General features: G+C 38.2%; 1 protein-coding gene across 1 annotated transcript in view; it reads right to left on the bottom strand.

Moving 5' to 3' along the window:
* Positions 1 to 16,166, bottom strand: part of otud7a (OTU deubiquitinase 7A) — a 57,439-nt gene that overhangs the window by 21,987 nt on the left and 19,286 nt on the right. Inside the window, exons 2-6 of the mRNA XM_007908825.2 lie at positions 10,573 to 10,644; positions 10,343 to 10,464; positions 8,833 to 8,987; positions 2,405 to 2,587; positions 944 to 1,162 (exon numbers count right to left, since the gene is read on the bottom strand). Of these exons, the coding sequence (XP_007907016.2) occupies positions 944 to 1,162; positions 2,405 to 2,587; positions 8,833 to 8,917 (487 nt within the window). The 5' untranslated portion in view covers positions 8,918 to 8,987; positions 10,343 to 10,464; positions 10,573 to 10,644. The remainder of the gene's footprint in view (positions 1 to 943; positions 1,163 to 2,404; positions 2,588 to 8,832; positions 8,988 to 10,342; positions 10,465 to 10,572; positions 10,645 to 16,166) is intronic.

Below are 16,166 nucleotides of genomic sequence, written 5' to 3'. Positions count from 1 at the left end.
GATTGCCTGTTTGCATACCATACAAGAGTATGGGGAATCTAACACCAGAGCATTAATTCACTAGTTCTTTCCAGTGAAAACATACTAGGTGGGTGGCTAGTCTGAGTTAATGTAATTTAATTTGATTACAAGAGCCCATGATCTTGAATTGTTCAAATATCAAGATAAGTGAGAATCCCAAAAAAGAACAATTAGAGAAAAGGACAACGTTCATAATTCTTCATTTCTTTATTCTTCAGGAAAAAAATATTTATTCCTCATTTTCCTTCTTGCCTGCCCCCACACATTCCCAGCCCCCATATCATCTGACTTGTTAATTTATGGCATCAGAGACACTGCATTGCTTTTGGCCTCGTGAGTGCAGCTGCTGAATTGCCAGAGGAATGATGAGGGAAAAAAATACATCAGTTGATGAGACATCCATGGGGCTTCATTTATCAGAAGTAAGAGCAGCAGAGTGCCTGTAAGGAAGGATCCAGTGATAATGTTTGAGCCAGAAGGACAAATATGAGGCATATTTGGAGCCAGGAGAAAGGGAGAAATCAATTGACCATTTGTTATTGATAACTCAAGCTAGGATTTTGTAACAGTGCTTTTTAATCTTTGGTGAAATTGCTCAATCAAGCAAAGGTCCTTATTAAATTGCTTTAAAAAGCAATCATTACAAAGATCTGACCTGCACAATGAAAGTATATTCAAGCACACTTGGTCAATATCCTTGTGAGCTGCCCTCATCCTGTCTTCATGTCCATGATTAGGACATGATTTTCCTACTGCTGGTAAAGTATTAATGGGCTAAGATGTCAATGCTTATTTTGTTCGCTACTGGCAAGGCTCATGTGGCTCAGTAGAACTGTTCAAAGGTCAGCCATCATTCTTTTTTGCTTTACTATACTACTAGTGCAATAATATCAACCATATATATCTGCTACAATTTACTCACCTGCTTGTTCCAACGCAATCATGGTGGACTGTTCAATCAAATCCCTTTCAATGAAGCTTCGAAAGTCTTCGCTGTACACATTTAAGTCAGGTAGTTGGAAAGTATAAATGGGCATCTCTAACGGGAACTGCTCATTGCTACATTCATTTGCTACGTGTGATCGAGCAAGTGAGACAATGGCTGAACTCGCATGAGAGATTCCTCGAGAAAGGCGTTTCTCTATAAAGAATGAAAAAATTACAACAATGAACGTTCTGTATTTCTGCAAGACCTTTTGAAGCAACAGCAACATACACAGAATCTTACTCAATTGCTAAAGATAAAAACAAATCAACTGAATGCTGGGAGAGCACCATGAGCCCATTAGTCTTAACTGCCCAAGTTTTGTCCAATCTCAAGTTTACTACGAGCCACAGAAACACAAATCCAAGCTTTGGGCAAAGGTAAAAGTGACTGCATGGTTTTCCAAAGCAAAAGCTCCCAAACCAGTGACACAAATCCAAATTCAAACACAAATCCAACATGGCAGGCAGGGCTGACAAAAGATTTTGACTGTGATCTAGCAACATGATGTAAGTGACATAAGTATTTGTCTTTAAATAGTGCAGGGTTATAAAGAGGAAAGGGGGAGGAAAATGAGGCAGAGGCAGAGAGTGAGAAAAACTGTGAACCAGCAAAAGAGAAAGAGGGCTGGCACGGTGTGGTACTACAGTGACCATATAACTCGTGATGGAAGAAGTATTGTAGCCCATTTCTATTTTATGTGATGACTCATTATTCACACGGTATCTATATCTGCAACAGGGTCAGTCTCATCAGTGCAGCTAACAACAACAACTTGGATTTATATAGCGCCCTCCACGCCGGACGGCATCTCAGAGTGCTTCACAGTAACGGATCCCGGGGCCGAGCCAGCAAGAGGAAGGTGACCAAAGGTGTTGCCGAAAAGAAAGGTCTTCAGCCAAGACCTGAAAGTGGGAAGAGAGGGGGCGAGGCGGAGGGAGTGAGGAAGGGAGTATCTATATCCCATTTAAGTACAGAAAGAGAAATGTTGTTTGGTGTTGAAGTGTAGGCCTAGAAAAATTAGGGTTTGAAAAGAAGAACTGTTTATCCTGAGAACGCTTTTCCCAAAGAGCCAACCTAGATGACAGCCATAGATCATCTGCAGTAAAATGTGAAGAGATGAAGCTGTTAATGAAGTGATAATAAATGCGTTCTAACTTTTGTTTCAGCTTTTACAATGATATTTTAAACTGAGTAGAGGATTTCTGAAATGTTATGATCTGGGGTTAAAATTCCTCAACATTTATAGTAAATAAAATACCACTGAATGGTGAACAGCAATCAGACATTTTGTGATTCCCATTATTTCACAATAAATGGTTAAACCCTTCGGGGGAAATGAAGAGACGTGCGTGTATGCGTGCGTGGAAGCTACAACCTGCAGCAAAACCGCATTACCTTGAGCAAGGTCATCTGGTCTTTGCACACAAGGTCGCTCACACCTGGTCACCTGGTTGGATGGTTCTTTTTCATGTTGCTTGTAGAAGCTTCCTTCATTGAACACCTGAGGCAGGTTCCCGGTGTGAACTTGTCGAAGTTGTTCAAAGTCGTTTAGAGCAGCGCTCAGATCCCAGTTTTTTCCTACAAATTTAAAACAGTTGGTTATTGCTATCTAAAAGTAAGATACAATATATATTATCCAGTGCAAGAGATATCTGCATGTTGGGAGGAGGACATCTCAAAATGTCCAAAGAACATGTCAAAGATGTTTTACGCTCATTTAAGAGTTACTAAATTGTGTTGCTTTCACTCCTTTTGAACACCTGTATCACATAACCCCCCCCCCCCAGCTCTGTGCTTCAACAGAAAGGGTACACTTTCCATCCTCCATTGTTATATCCCCTCATCATGAATCATTGAATTTACATGGTACTCTCACTATAGTTCTAATAATCTTTCTATTGGGTGGAGACTAAAACTGCACACAAAATTCCAGCTGTGGACAAATTACCATCTGAAGATTCATGATTACTTTCTTACTTTTGAATTTAATGGCTCTGAACATAAAACCGAGAAACTGGTTTGCCCATCTATATCACTAATCTCACTTTTACTCATCTTTGTACCCCAAATCCTTCTGTTCTTCCTTTCCACTCCTTGAGACTTTTACTATTTAGAGGATATTTCCATTCTCTGTTCTTTTGCCCCCCCCCCACCACTTCACATTTTGCTGCACTGAATTCACAGAGTAAAGATTAAGTAAGTCATAAAAATTGCATGGCTGGCACAAGTAGAACTGTACTAACAAACAGAGGACTTTGTAGACACAGAGCACCTTTGGCGTAGAGCAAGGCCAATTTACCTCCAGTACTGATTGGGACTGGCATGGACAACAGAATTAAATCCTGCTCAGGATCAGTACCGCCACTGACAGGAGAAACCTAAACCACTTCAAGTGCTCAACATTCTGGGACAGACTGACAGCAGAAGACACAAATGTCCTGGGGCTATCAATCAACAACCTCATCTTTTGTTTGTCACCGGCAACAAACAATCCCAACAGACCAGTAATGCAGCCCATAGAAAGCAGAATACCAAATATCAAAGAAGCGATCAGTTCAACCTCGGATGCAAATTTTGCATCTAACAGCACCCTGCCATAAATGCATCAGTTGTTTTTAAATACATCCTGGCTTCTCTTCCTGGTAATCCGCGTTAACTGTTAATTACCCCATGTGCAAAGAAATAGGTCCTGATGTCTCTCCTGAACCCGTGTCTTCTTGACCTCTTGCCTTCATGTATTTGAAAGCATTATTCTGCTTTTACTTTCTCAAACCCATTAAGAATTTATATATCTCTATAAAATCCCCTTGGACACGTTTCTTTTTATCCTCATTCATATACTAGACTTGCTTTTATATTGCGCCCTTCATGTTGGATAACGTGTTGGAACATTTCACAGAGACTGGGTTAGATGCCAAGCAAGGGAGAAGGGGATGAGGGAGGTGACCAAAGGCGTGGTCCAATTGAATATTTGTCTGTTTAAGACATTCTATCACAGCAAAATCATACTCAAATATATAGGTTCTAATCTGGCTATCTCTGTATAAACTCATTATAAATTATGATTATTAATTATTTTAACCACATTTTCTTTTTAATACCACCATATTACAGTAAACTTCAGCTATATAAAATTATCCATTTATTCTACAGTACTGTTTATTACCATTACAGAAATGGTATGTGGGTTTGTCATAGTTTAAGATGCTAATGTTGGATGATTATTCAGTGCGACAAGCGGAAGATGATGTTGAGAAAAATGCTGCAGAAACTGGTTATTAAAAAAATGCTTATTGTCCAAATAATTGAACAGAATTACAGAATAATTAGAAGAGACTAGAGTTAGACATTTTTTCCCATTTTTATTTAATGCCAAATATAGTTAAGTGCCTAAAGTTTACGAAGCAGAGATTTCAGCATTGCATTAGCTATTACAGTGTGAATGCTGCATTCAGCATTCAAAGCAGAATTGTGTAATTCTGCACACAGAAATATGACAGCACCTCTGGATGGGTTCCAAGGCAACCTGCTGAATCTTTGCCGAGTTCATATACATGCCAAAAATCTTTCTAATCCTCTGTACAATTTGATGCTCTATCAACATACTTTATCAACATGAAATTATGAAAAATCCAATGGTAAATATAAGCTTCCGATAAGGAACAATTCATCCACTGAAAAAAATGTATGGAACTTTATCCTGAAGACCCTCTGCCTCACCCATCTCTCCCGTTTTTAAAGCCTACCTTAAGACAAAACTTTTCAACAACACTTTCGGTCACCTTAACCCCACACCCCGCCAGCTTCCTTTCTATCCCCACCCCCACTTCAGGCTCACAGTTAGCTGTCTCTGAAACACTTTGAAACGTCCTTTCGATGTGAAGAGTCCCGTAAAAATATAAATTATTGTGGTAATGTTCTTAAAAACTGATTTAAAAACAATTTATTTTATCACAAAATTATTTTTAGTCTTCATTTCATTATTATATTTCATTAATGCTTTTCATTTCTTCAGTATCGTTATTCTGTAAAATTACTCACTCTCAATACATTCACTTTTCTAAAGATCACAGAATTAGAGTACTACAAATTTATTCTCTGCAGTCAACCTAAACTGATTTTAAAAGCTTGATAGTTGCATCTCTTTAACCTCCAAGTCTCCACGCTTTGCCTTGAGGTAGCTTGATGCATGAATAACAAATTGCTTCAATTCCTCCAAGAACCTCTTTGTCAGATGGGTGTCTTGATACATTCGGAAACCTGCCGATATGCTTAAGAATGTCCAAACCAGACAGACTTCCAGCATGCCACATACACATGGAAATTCCAGTGTCTGGAATGGAACTTACCCTCTTAGCCTAGAGGGACTTACCTTGCTTACCTAATTCTGGAGAGAATTAGGCGCAGGCTTGCAAGAACCGAGGGTTGGAGAACCCCAGAGTGTGCGTTGGGTACTGCTGGAGTTTAACCAGCTAAAACCATAAGCTTGCCTTGAAAACACTGTCAAGCAAACTGTCTAGTGGCCTATGTCTTCACTCCTTTTCATTCAGGTTTTATCTAAAGCCTTGTTTTACTGAGACCCAGTGTTATATTGCAGATTCAGAACGCCTGAGATCCAAGTTATAAATGGATGCTTTCAGTCGGTAGCTTCATGCAAAACTGTTGCCTTTTTTGGCCAGTGATTGCTTCAACATGGATAAACAGCTGTTCTTGAACAGGCATACCGAAAAAACGTGTTTATACTTTAATAAAAGCACAACATAAACCCTGAACAAGTCACATTTTTATTGATAATATATAGTCCATATAAGGCACATTATATTTACAGCTTTTAGATGGCGAAATAATCCAGCTGTATAAAACCCTTCTTGATTGCAATTGAGCTTCTACTATATACAGTTATTCTCTTCTAAGTAAACTGGATATTTCAATGCTGTTGCTAGGCTTACTCAGTCTAATCTACTTAGAAGCACAGAGCACATGAGAAGCCATTAAACCCATTGCATCTATTCAGCCAATTTATCAAGGCAGACCCATTAATCCAATTTTCCTTTTTTTTAAAATACTCCTCAATACCCTTATATCCCAAGTTTCTATCCACTTTTTAAACATCGCAAATGATACTCAAAATGCAAAATACTGCAGAAGCTGGAAATCTGAAACAAAAACAGAAGTCGCTGGGAACACTCAGCAGGTCAGGCAGCATCTATGGAGAAAGGAAAGTGAGGCAACGTTTCATTCTGATGAGGAGTCATGGATCCAAAACATTGACTCACTTTCCTTTCTCCGTAGATGCTGCCGGTTCTGCTGAGTGTTTATAATGTAATATAATGAATCATCACTGAATGTCCTCCAAGGTTAGTATATGCTTGCTAAAAGTGAGTGCCTAAAAATGAATACAACACTCAAAAAGAGGTCTGAGCACCTTTACATTAATATTAAGCTACAAAACAATTATATTGGCTTTATTGATTGCTTTCTGCACCTGTAAATTGAGATTTCTGATGATTTATGTCCTTGAACCCCTAAATCCCTTTGCTTATCTACCCATTCCCCATTTAGAGCATGTTCTTCATTTTTATGTCCAAATACCACTACAATCTCGCATTTAGCCATGTTAAACCCCATCTGCCATATATCTAATAGTCCCTTACATCCCTTTGCAATTCTGCTATCCTCCTCACAATCTTCACAAAAGTATGAACAACATTAGTTAAATGGGATCCACCAGATGGACTGTAATGGTATTTCCGGTGCTGTACATTGCCTTGATCCTGTGGGACTCTCCAGAACACTATATCATCCACTTATCCAGATAGATCTCATAGAATTATGGAATTTAAAGTGCCAAATGCAAGACTATTGGTGCAGCAAGTCTGTGGTGGTGATTTTCTCCAAATAAGCAGAGTCTAATCTCACTCTCCTGCTTGAGGTCCATATCCATTAATATTCTTCTTTTCAAGCATCAATCAAAATTTCTGTTTAAAAAAAATTTATACTTCAACAATAATTGTCACAGAAAATTCAATATTCCAACTGCGTAAAGAAGCTGTGTTGAATGATACCTGTGTATTCTCTAACTTTGTATTTTTTTGTGATTCTTAAATGTGTGGTCTCTTGGTACTGAATCAATGACCAATGGAAATAAATGTATTATTACTTACGGGGAAATTTGCATAGAAACCTTCATAATTTTGAATATCCATCAGGTAACCTCAACCTTCTCAACTGATGTGAAACCTCCCAACTTCTGAAACTGCTCTTTACAACTGAAACCTCCCACATCTTACAGAATCGATGCTACATATTTTCCATTGCTCTTCTTTCCAATAACAGAGTGCCCGATACAAAATAAGTAATTTTTTTGAGCATCTATAAAATACTGGTGAGTGAAATTATGCTGCATAGTGCAGTGATGGTACAGAAGACAAAAATTATGGCCTAATACAAAATTACATTCCTATAGCACCTTTCACGTCGGGAGGACGTCCTAAGGCGCTGGACATCCTCCCGTCTAGTAGTATTCCAACATTATTCCTTCTTTTTGTATTAAAAGCCTCAAAATAGACAATCAAGAATTCCAAGCCCATGAAAATTGAAGGCAATCTAGCAACATGGATAGGAAATCATTTGCGAAGCTGAGCGGTAATGAAAGGGCCATTCTCTGACCAGCAGGCATGAGCTGTCACCAATGAAATGGAGTTAGGTGCCATTCATACTGTATGTAAAAGAAATGGAAATAGGAATATCAGAGAGAATATCCTATTTTGCAGATGACACAAAGCGGTAAAATGTAAAGAGCACAGAATATTTCAAAAGGGATATAGATTAAGCAAATGTTTGGAACTAAGGCAGATAAAGATTACTACAGTAAAGTGTGAGGTATCAAACACACAAAAAATACACTGAACACAAGAACAACAGATGGAAATGCAGTCTAAATGGGGAATCACTAGATAAGCGAAGGGTATAGTAGATACAAAAAGCAATCAAAAAGGCTAACAGGATGCTAGGCTATCTAACAACAAGAGCTCTAGAATTCAGAAACGAGGAAATGCTGCTATGGTTACAGTTATAGTCAGACCTCCTTTTGAATAATGTGTTCAACTTTGACTCCCCAGTTTAGAAGGAGAGCTTGCAGGATGTGCAGTGACAATTCACTGGATTGGGATGAAGGGGTTTAGCTTTGATGAGAACTGGATTAATTTGGGATATACTTCCTACAGGTCGGAAGGATAAGGGTGATCTGACTGAAGTGTTTAAAACAGAAGGATATCTGTGGACCAGGGTTACTGGAAGTGAGGTAAATTACCGGCTTCTAACACAAAACTAGATAACCCACAGCAAGGTCAGGACGACGCAGATGCCATTTCCAACTACTGGGTGGACTGCCTGGCTTCCTGCACACGCGTGCAGAAGACCAGCCGGTCAGCCATGACGCTTCTTGAAAGCGCGCCACTCATGAGCGAAGTTGCGGTTGACTGACCAGCTTCCTGCATGACTTTGCTTTGTAGCTCTGGGACGCTACACGGCGTGAGGGGCACTATATAAGTGCAGGTTGTTGTTGTTGTTCAGTAGAGACCTGACAACCTGGAAGCAGGACCCCAACAGAAATACAAGGTCTTAATTTTTTGATCCAAAACACTGCATATAACAAGGTCAACCTTCATGTTTCCATAAAGTTAGGTCAACCAATTATAATAGAACATACTGTAATGCACACTGAATATTACAAAAGGGAATTACAAACACAAGCACAAAACAATTGCTGCCCATCCCTTTTTAAGATTAAAGATGGCCTCACATAATAGAGTGCAACTCACCTTCCAGCAGGTCTCTTGCCAGACCAGGTTCTGCCCCTGTGGACCGAACAAAGTCTGACAGGACTGCGTCCATATCAAGAGTCATGTGATCATGTGGATATGCTACCTGACCCACAGCAGAACTTGTTTTGGTCGCCAGGCTTTCAATCAGTCATCTGGGGAAAAAAAAAGAAAATATGAAAGACCTTATAGATTTATGGTCACGTTGAACAATCTTTGTAAACGGTCAATTTGAAAGGGTTCAGAATGATTTCACACTAATTTTGGATTTGGTGGAAGAAGAAAATCTTCCCTCAGAGAATTACTCGTTTGTTCTATGCTTCTGTGAGGCAATGTGAATGAAGCAGCTTATTCCTAACAGTTTGTACCATCCAGCAGCTGTGAAAGTAACAGCGCAGTCAGTGTGTGACAATGACTCATATCTTAGGAACCAAAAGACTAAAGTAAACAGACAATGCTATTTGGCTAAGTAACTTCATGAATATCCTCCATATTTATTACATGCAAAATTACACAAATATAAAAAAAATCAGAATAGGTAGGAAATCAACTCTGCACAAATTTGATAAAACTGGACAATTATAACCCAGGAAAAGTGCACACAAGAATCAATCAATGCAGAACAAGAATATACCAATAGTCTGCCTCTGCCACTGCATGGCAAACAAAAATAAGCATGAAAAGCAGATAGATTTCCAAGACCCCAAACTGACAGATTCATTAAATGGGTTACCTATTAATAGAATTCGATTACAAGAAATCATAACCATGCCCTTAAGAAAAAGTTTAATTTCCCTTTATTGAACAGGAATCAGTTGTTTCTGCATTAAATAAATATTCTAACCGAGGCACTCCAAGCTCTCCATAGTTCCTGTGAGCACCTGAAGATACAAATCACCTCATACATGCAGGTTTCTTTCCTCCAATTACCATAAGAGATTTGTGGAATATGTTAGCTGGGAAGATTATTAAACATTATAAAGTGGCTCAATTAGAATATTAATTTGTTTCAATTCCTTAAAACAAAACGCATTTTGTGTTGTGCTTTCTGGTCTCAATGAAACAAGTTAGTGATGAAATGAAGTGTTGACTATCAGACAGTATAATAATCTGTTCAATCACACCAGCACTATAACATTTCATTTTCAGATTCAAAACACTTTCCTCCTTGGGATACCTGGATCAGAAAAATAAAATAACTATGCTCTCATTGTTTGCTCTAATTCCTGAAATATAATTATGAAGAGACAAACGCAAGATTTTTGCACTTTAGTTATTACAAGAAATCACTCTTCAGTCAAAAGATTTGCATCACTTCACAATAACTAATAACAAACTTAGCACCTTAGATATACTTCAGAAGTAAAAAGTTTGCATGTAAGATCAACTTGTAGTAGGTTCACTCAGGTTAATGGCTTCAAATGTAAATGTGAAGAGAAAAAAAAATTAACTGAACACAAATACTTTAACAGCAAAATCTTTGAATGCAGTTTAATCACTTGAAACTTACTTTTAAAACTCTTCAGAGGTGGGGTGGGGAAATCAATACAAGGTGTATGGATCACCCTTTGTAATGTCCATTTGTCAGTACATATGCAGACAGTTTTGGTTTCAGTCCATACCCTTAAAAACCTAAGGATATAGTAAACGGATTGGTTAAACAAAGAAGCCTACTGGTATTCAAAAAGCATCGAAATAAAACACAGCTTCTTGTGCATGAGGTCAAAACAACAAACTAACCTATACAACTTCTTGCAGCATTGCCTTTTTAATTGATGGCTTTCTCCTTGTTATTACTTGGCTGTGCAAAATCTGCATAAAGTTTGAAAAAATATATGGTAGATACAAGACGTGACTGAAGGCATTTTTACAAGTAGGAAATAATAATAATCCCTGCATTAGATATAGCGATTTATTGCGTTGTTGAGATGTCTCAAAGTGCTTCACATGATATACTGTAAAGTGGATTAACTGTGTATTTTGTGGATGAATCGCGGAGCCAATTGCTCACAGCAGTGTCCCAAAACAGTTGTGGATCGAACATAGCAATAAGAAAGCACTCTTTCTCTCAAATAATAATAATAATCCTTGCATTTTATATAACGCTTTTCAGGTCTTCTAGACACAGAATAGACTGTAAAGTGAATTGACTGTATATTTGTGGGAAAAATGCAGCAGCCAATTGCGCACAGCAGTGTCCCACAAACAGTCGTGCATTGAAATGACCAATTTATTATTGTTTTTTTTTGAGGGATTATTATCAGGCGTGTGGAGTAAGGAAACTTACTCAAGGTTTTCACCCTGCCGGGAATCGAACCCAGGTCTCTCACTGCAAAGCGAGTGCTCTAAGCGAGTGGAGTCCTGTAGCTCAGTGGTTAGAGCACTCGCTTTGCAAGCGAGAGACCTGAGTTCAATTCCAGGCAGAGGGTGAAACCTTGGGCAAGTTTCCTTACTCCCCACAGAGCCTAATAATAATCCCTCCAAAACCAAAAACAATAATAAATTGGTCATTTTCAATCTACGACTGTTTGTGGGACATTGCTGTGCGCAATTGGCTGCCGCGTTCGCCCACAAATATACAGTCAATTCACTTTACAGTGTGCTCTGTGAAGCGCTTTGGGACGTCCTCCCGACGTGAAAAGCGCTATATCAAATGCAAGGATTATTATTATTATTATATTATTATTATTAACCACTGAGCTACAGGACTTCTGACCTGATGGTATTTTTTAGTAAAATATGATGACAATTCTGTTAAGATAAATAATAATTCTAATATATGCAAAGGTTCCAGACCCAGATTTTCTTGTGAAGATGGAAAATGAGATTTAATGAGATTTTGCAGAATACGATGCCAGATTACCATCGTTAGCACCTTCTCAATATTAACTGCTGTTCAACTCCAAAAACAACACATCTACAGTGAAACTAAACACACTGTTCATTTAATATCCAATGAATTTGTGATTTATTGAACAAAAAATCTGCTCGACATACGCTACGACTTATTCTATATATTGTCAACTAATTCAACAATACATTATCGATTATGAAACATTAGATTACATTTTGTATGCCACACTGGGTTGTTTGCAGATGCAATTACAGAATTCTGGGCATTAACTTCACCACAGCTTTTAGAAATACTGTTTGTTGTTCAGAATCATATTATATTTAACATTCTGCAAATATCAACAGCCATTTGTGAATGGGTGATTTTGGGATCATTCTCTGTAACAGTGAGGGATAAATATCAGATTGCATTCATCCATTTGTAAAGTAAAGAAATGAAGAATATTTTCACAACAATCTATTCTAGTGTGTTACTATATTGTCCCTTTTGTCCTCAAGACCTGGATCTAAAGCTTTGTGATGTCCTCACGACATGAAAGTCACTTAAGTTGAATATAAATTGGTTTGTATCTGTACCTAAACCTGATTAATGAGATTAAAACCTCTTCTCTCCCAAACATGAGAAAGGCCACTTTTCAAATGAGATATTAGATCTCATGTATCTGTTCAGGTAGACTTTATCACTGCTGGAAAAAAAAGAGTTTCCTCTGTGCCCTGGCCAACAATCCCCAGATTAATTGGTCATTAAACTCAGGGCTATTTGTAGGACCTTGTTGGCACAAATAGGTTGCCTACATACAGTCACTACACTTGCCAGCAATTACCTATAAAGTACTTTGAGATGCATTGAAAAGGCATTATAAAAATGTGGATTACTCTTAACAGTGCACCATTTGGAAAATAAGACAAACCCACACTGGCGCAGCAAAGATGCTTTTCTGTGATGGTAGTTACAGCAGAATGGTTGAGAAAAAGTGAATCTGATTTGATCCAGTCCAAGAGTGCAATCAAAGGATCTTAAAGCATTGTTCTTAAAACTTGAATAAAATTACTGTAGTTATCTTGAATGAAATTAAATGTACACATTTGGAATATTATACTTTATTTCTCCTACCCTTCCTAAAGAACACCGAATCTAGCTCAAACGTTTTTCTTTAAAAAATTCCAGTTTCTTTACTTCTATACTCAGTCTTCTTTACAGATTCTCAGATTTCTATCCAACAGTTTCAAAGAAATAGAGATCATCTGTGAAACAGTTGTCACATCTGCCAGCTCCATGAGAAAATCAGAAAGATGCTTGAACTAATTATCACGATCGACTGGTGACAGTAATGTTCTGCATTCAAACCTCAGGCAGTGAAGAAATCTCAGTTGTGCCAATCACAGAATGTGTTAATTGGAGTATTTCTTTAAATACATTCCACTCTTCTAACTCAAACTTTTACTATTACTGACTTGTACAGTCAATGGCATTTATTACATATCACTCTATATTTTGATAGTATCCTTCTTTATTGATGTGACATGTTCAGAGTAGATGGTGAAGTCCACATACAGTCAATAATATTTCTTCAATTTTGTTTATATATAAACATCAACTGGATTAAACAAAGAGATTACTTCCTACGTGTGTTGTGTGCCTCTCACAAATCTAATGGAAGAGCACTCTAACTGTCTGACCACTACAGTACAAGAGTCTTAGCGAGGACAAGGCCAGGTTTCAAATACTAAGGGGAATGTTAACTATTTTTAGCAAAAGGGATTTCATATACTGCAGCAGATGCCATTTTCTACTTCAAATAAATGAGATCAAACTAAGCACAGACTGAAGTGAATGCAAGCAGAGCCATGAAGCATTCTGTTCCAGTAGAGAACAGAACTGCTAAATCTCTCTTAATCTACAGCACCCTTATATGGTCAGAATAATGCTCATGATTATACAACATCAAAAGATCAGTTTTCTTCTTGGTTGATATAAATTAGAACAGAACTAAGGAATGGGAAATTCAGATCTCAGTGCTGAAATGGCATCTAACTCACCCCGAAGCTATGTGTAAGCTGGTCAGCGACAATCCAACATATGTACATATTGTTTGGGACAAGCTGCAAAATGTGCAGTGGTTCAAATCAAGCAAATTGTTAGGTTTAGAACATCTGGCACAAGGTTTGTATTTTTAACATCACATGTGCAGAATAAGCAAATATTTTAGAAATACTGAGAGAACAGTAACATCATTCACAGCTGCTGCAAAACAGGTATCAGCTATTTCATTACAATGCAAGTGTAAGCACTTGGCCAATACACTTTCCCTTATTCGGTATCTTTTATACTGGCATGCGGCAGTCAGATTAAACTAAACTCATCAGAAATCCATTTTGTTTGACAACATAAAACATATAAATTCTACCCAATGGCACTTTTACCAAGATCTACCTTAGGGTAGACGTCATACTGCCAGTTCAGTGGCACTTCAGAGCTTGTGCGGGAGAGGACATGGGCTGCAGAGTTCTGGATGATCTGCAGCCTATGGAGGGAGGAGTTGGGGAGGCCAAGAAGCAGGGAGTTTGCATAGTCAAGCCTGGACGTTATGAATGCGTGTACGAGGGTTTCAGCAGCCTTCACATTCTCTCCCTGGAGGGACGCATCCTACTTACTGAATTCAGGAAAGTATAAGGTGCTGTCTGGCAAGTTTTCTCGCTGCTTGTCCAGCTAGGACCACCCTCCCCATTAGGGCTTTGGCTTGCAGGGTTAACAGGAGTTGAGTGGGCAGACTCCCTGCCTGCCCCCAGTGACTGGTCTGCCCTTCCGGGTCCTGCTGATGAGCCAGGTGCTGTCATCAGCAGTGCCCTGGAACACTGCATTAAGGAGACAGTCTGACTCAGTTGATAGCAATCCTGATTCTGGGTCAAAGGGTTGTGGTTCAAGCCCCTGTTGGAAATTGAGCACATTGTCTAGGTTGATGCTCCAATGCAATACTACAGGGATTATTGTCAGAGGTGGTGTTGTTCAAATGAGAATTAAAACCAATGTTCCGTCTGCCTGGTTTCACATGGATGTTAAAGGTCCCATAACACTACAGTATTGGAAAAGAGAAGAGAGTTCCTTTCAGTATTCCACCCAAGTGTTCCCACTCCCTTTGTGGATTAACCAGTTTTGTTTCCAGCATATAATGATGCTAAACGAACAGCACTATTGCAGTATTAAAGCTACTCAAAATCAGCTACTCAGATAAATACTGTAATTTAACCATGAATTCCTTAAATAAATGTTAAAAATACAATTCTCATACATACATTTTTAACATTACATCTGAATCTCCCATCATTCTATCCTTTTTCCTCTTCTCTTTTCGCTCTCTGACCTATATTATGATTTACTTCCTTTGAAACAGTTTTATAAATTGCGTTTTATTTTAAAAATGTAAATCACCTCGCTATCTATCTTCCAACTCCCACCATCCAATTTAGAAGGCGATACTGACTATGTTTTTCATTGAGTGAAAAACAACTTTACAATTAGTGAAAGTGCAGTGTGGTTCAGACCAGACATCCACACCCAAACATGTAGAAGTAAAAAACAAGTAAACTCTACAGGATTCAATAGGTTTACAGCACTTTAATGGTTAAGACAAGGAATGTTCATATAAAGCAGCAGAGTTTTTGGCTCCCAGCTCATGGCATTTGCCAGGAAATATGCATACCTGTACAATTAATGCTGCCTATAAGTAAAGATAAGAGGTTCATCATGGTTACTGATCACTCACTCAAAGTATGTAAACAATGCGATCAATCAACTTCAAATTAAAGCTTCAAATCTTGGGATATATCTCAAGGGCTATACAGAATCAAAACCCCCAAAAAGTTCCCACTTCTGCTCATATGCGTTTTGAATTGAATCAATGCAGAAACTACGGTGGAATTCTGGTTCGAGATCACCAATGTCCATTGTGAAAGGACGCTTGCAACTGGTGTTTGGTTTGTAAACCAGTGGAATCTAGATCCCCTCTCGCCATAGAGGCTACTCCACAGCAACAACAGAGCAACTTTAGATCCATTAGAAATGGCTGTGAATGCCTTTTCTAAAAGCAAGAGCACACGATCTGAAAAGACGATCATCAGGGAACATAGCGAAAGTCAAAAGGATATTTCAAAACCATAGATAAAGTACAGTACAATGTGTATTTTCACTTTGAAAGCAGAGTTTGTTTATGAAGAGAGAACGCATTTACAAAAAAAGATATTTCAAACAAACATTCTAGAATTATCAGCTTTTTAAAAAGAAACAGAGACTTCCTACTGTTTCCCACATATCTACTATTTACGTTGCTGAGGTTACACACCATATAAAACACGCCATTTAAAAAAAATGAATCTCATGTCTTACAAACTAATGGGACTTATATTGCTTATAGAGATCTACATTTTTGACATGTAAAATAACTGCAACAATTAATGCAGATGTTTGACCTTTAACCCACAAG

This window comes from Callorhinchus milii, unplaced genomic scaffold, assembly GCF_018977255.1.
Source record: "Callorhinchus milii isolate IMCB2004 unplaced genomic scaffold, IMCB_Cmil_1.0 Scaffold22, whole genome shotgun sequence".
In the NCBI taxonomy this organism is placed as follows: Eukaryota; Metazoa; Chordata; class Chondrichthyes; order Chimaeriformes; family Callorhinchidae; genus Callorhinchus; species Callorhinchus milii.
Note: the sequence above shows the minus strand (reverse complement) of the source record. Positions and strands in the feature narration are given on the sequence as shown.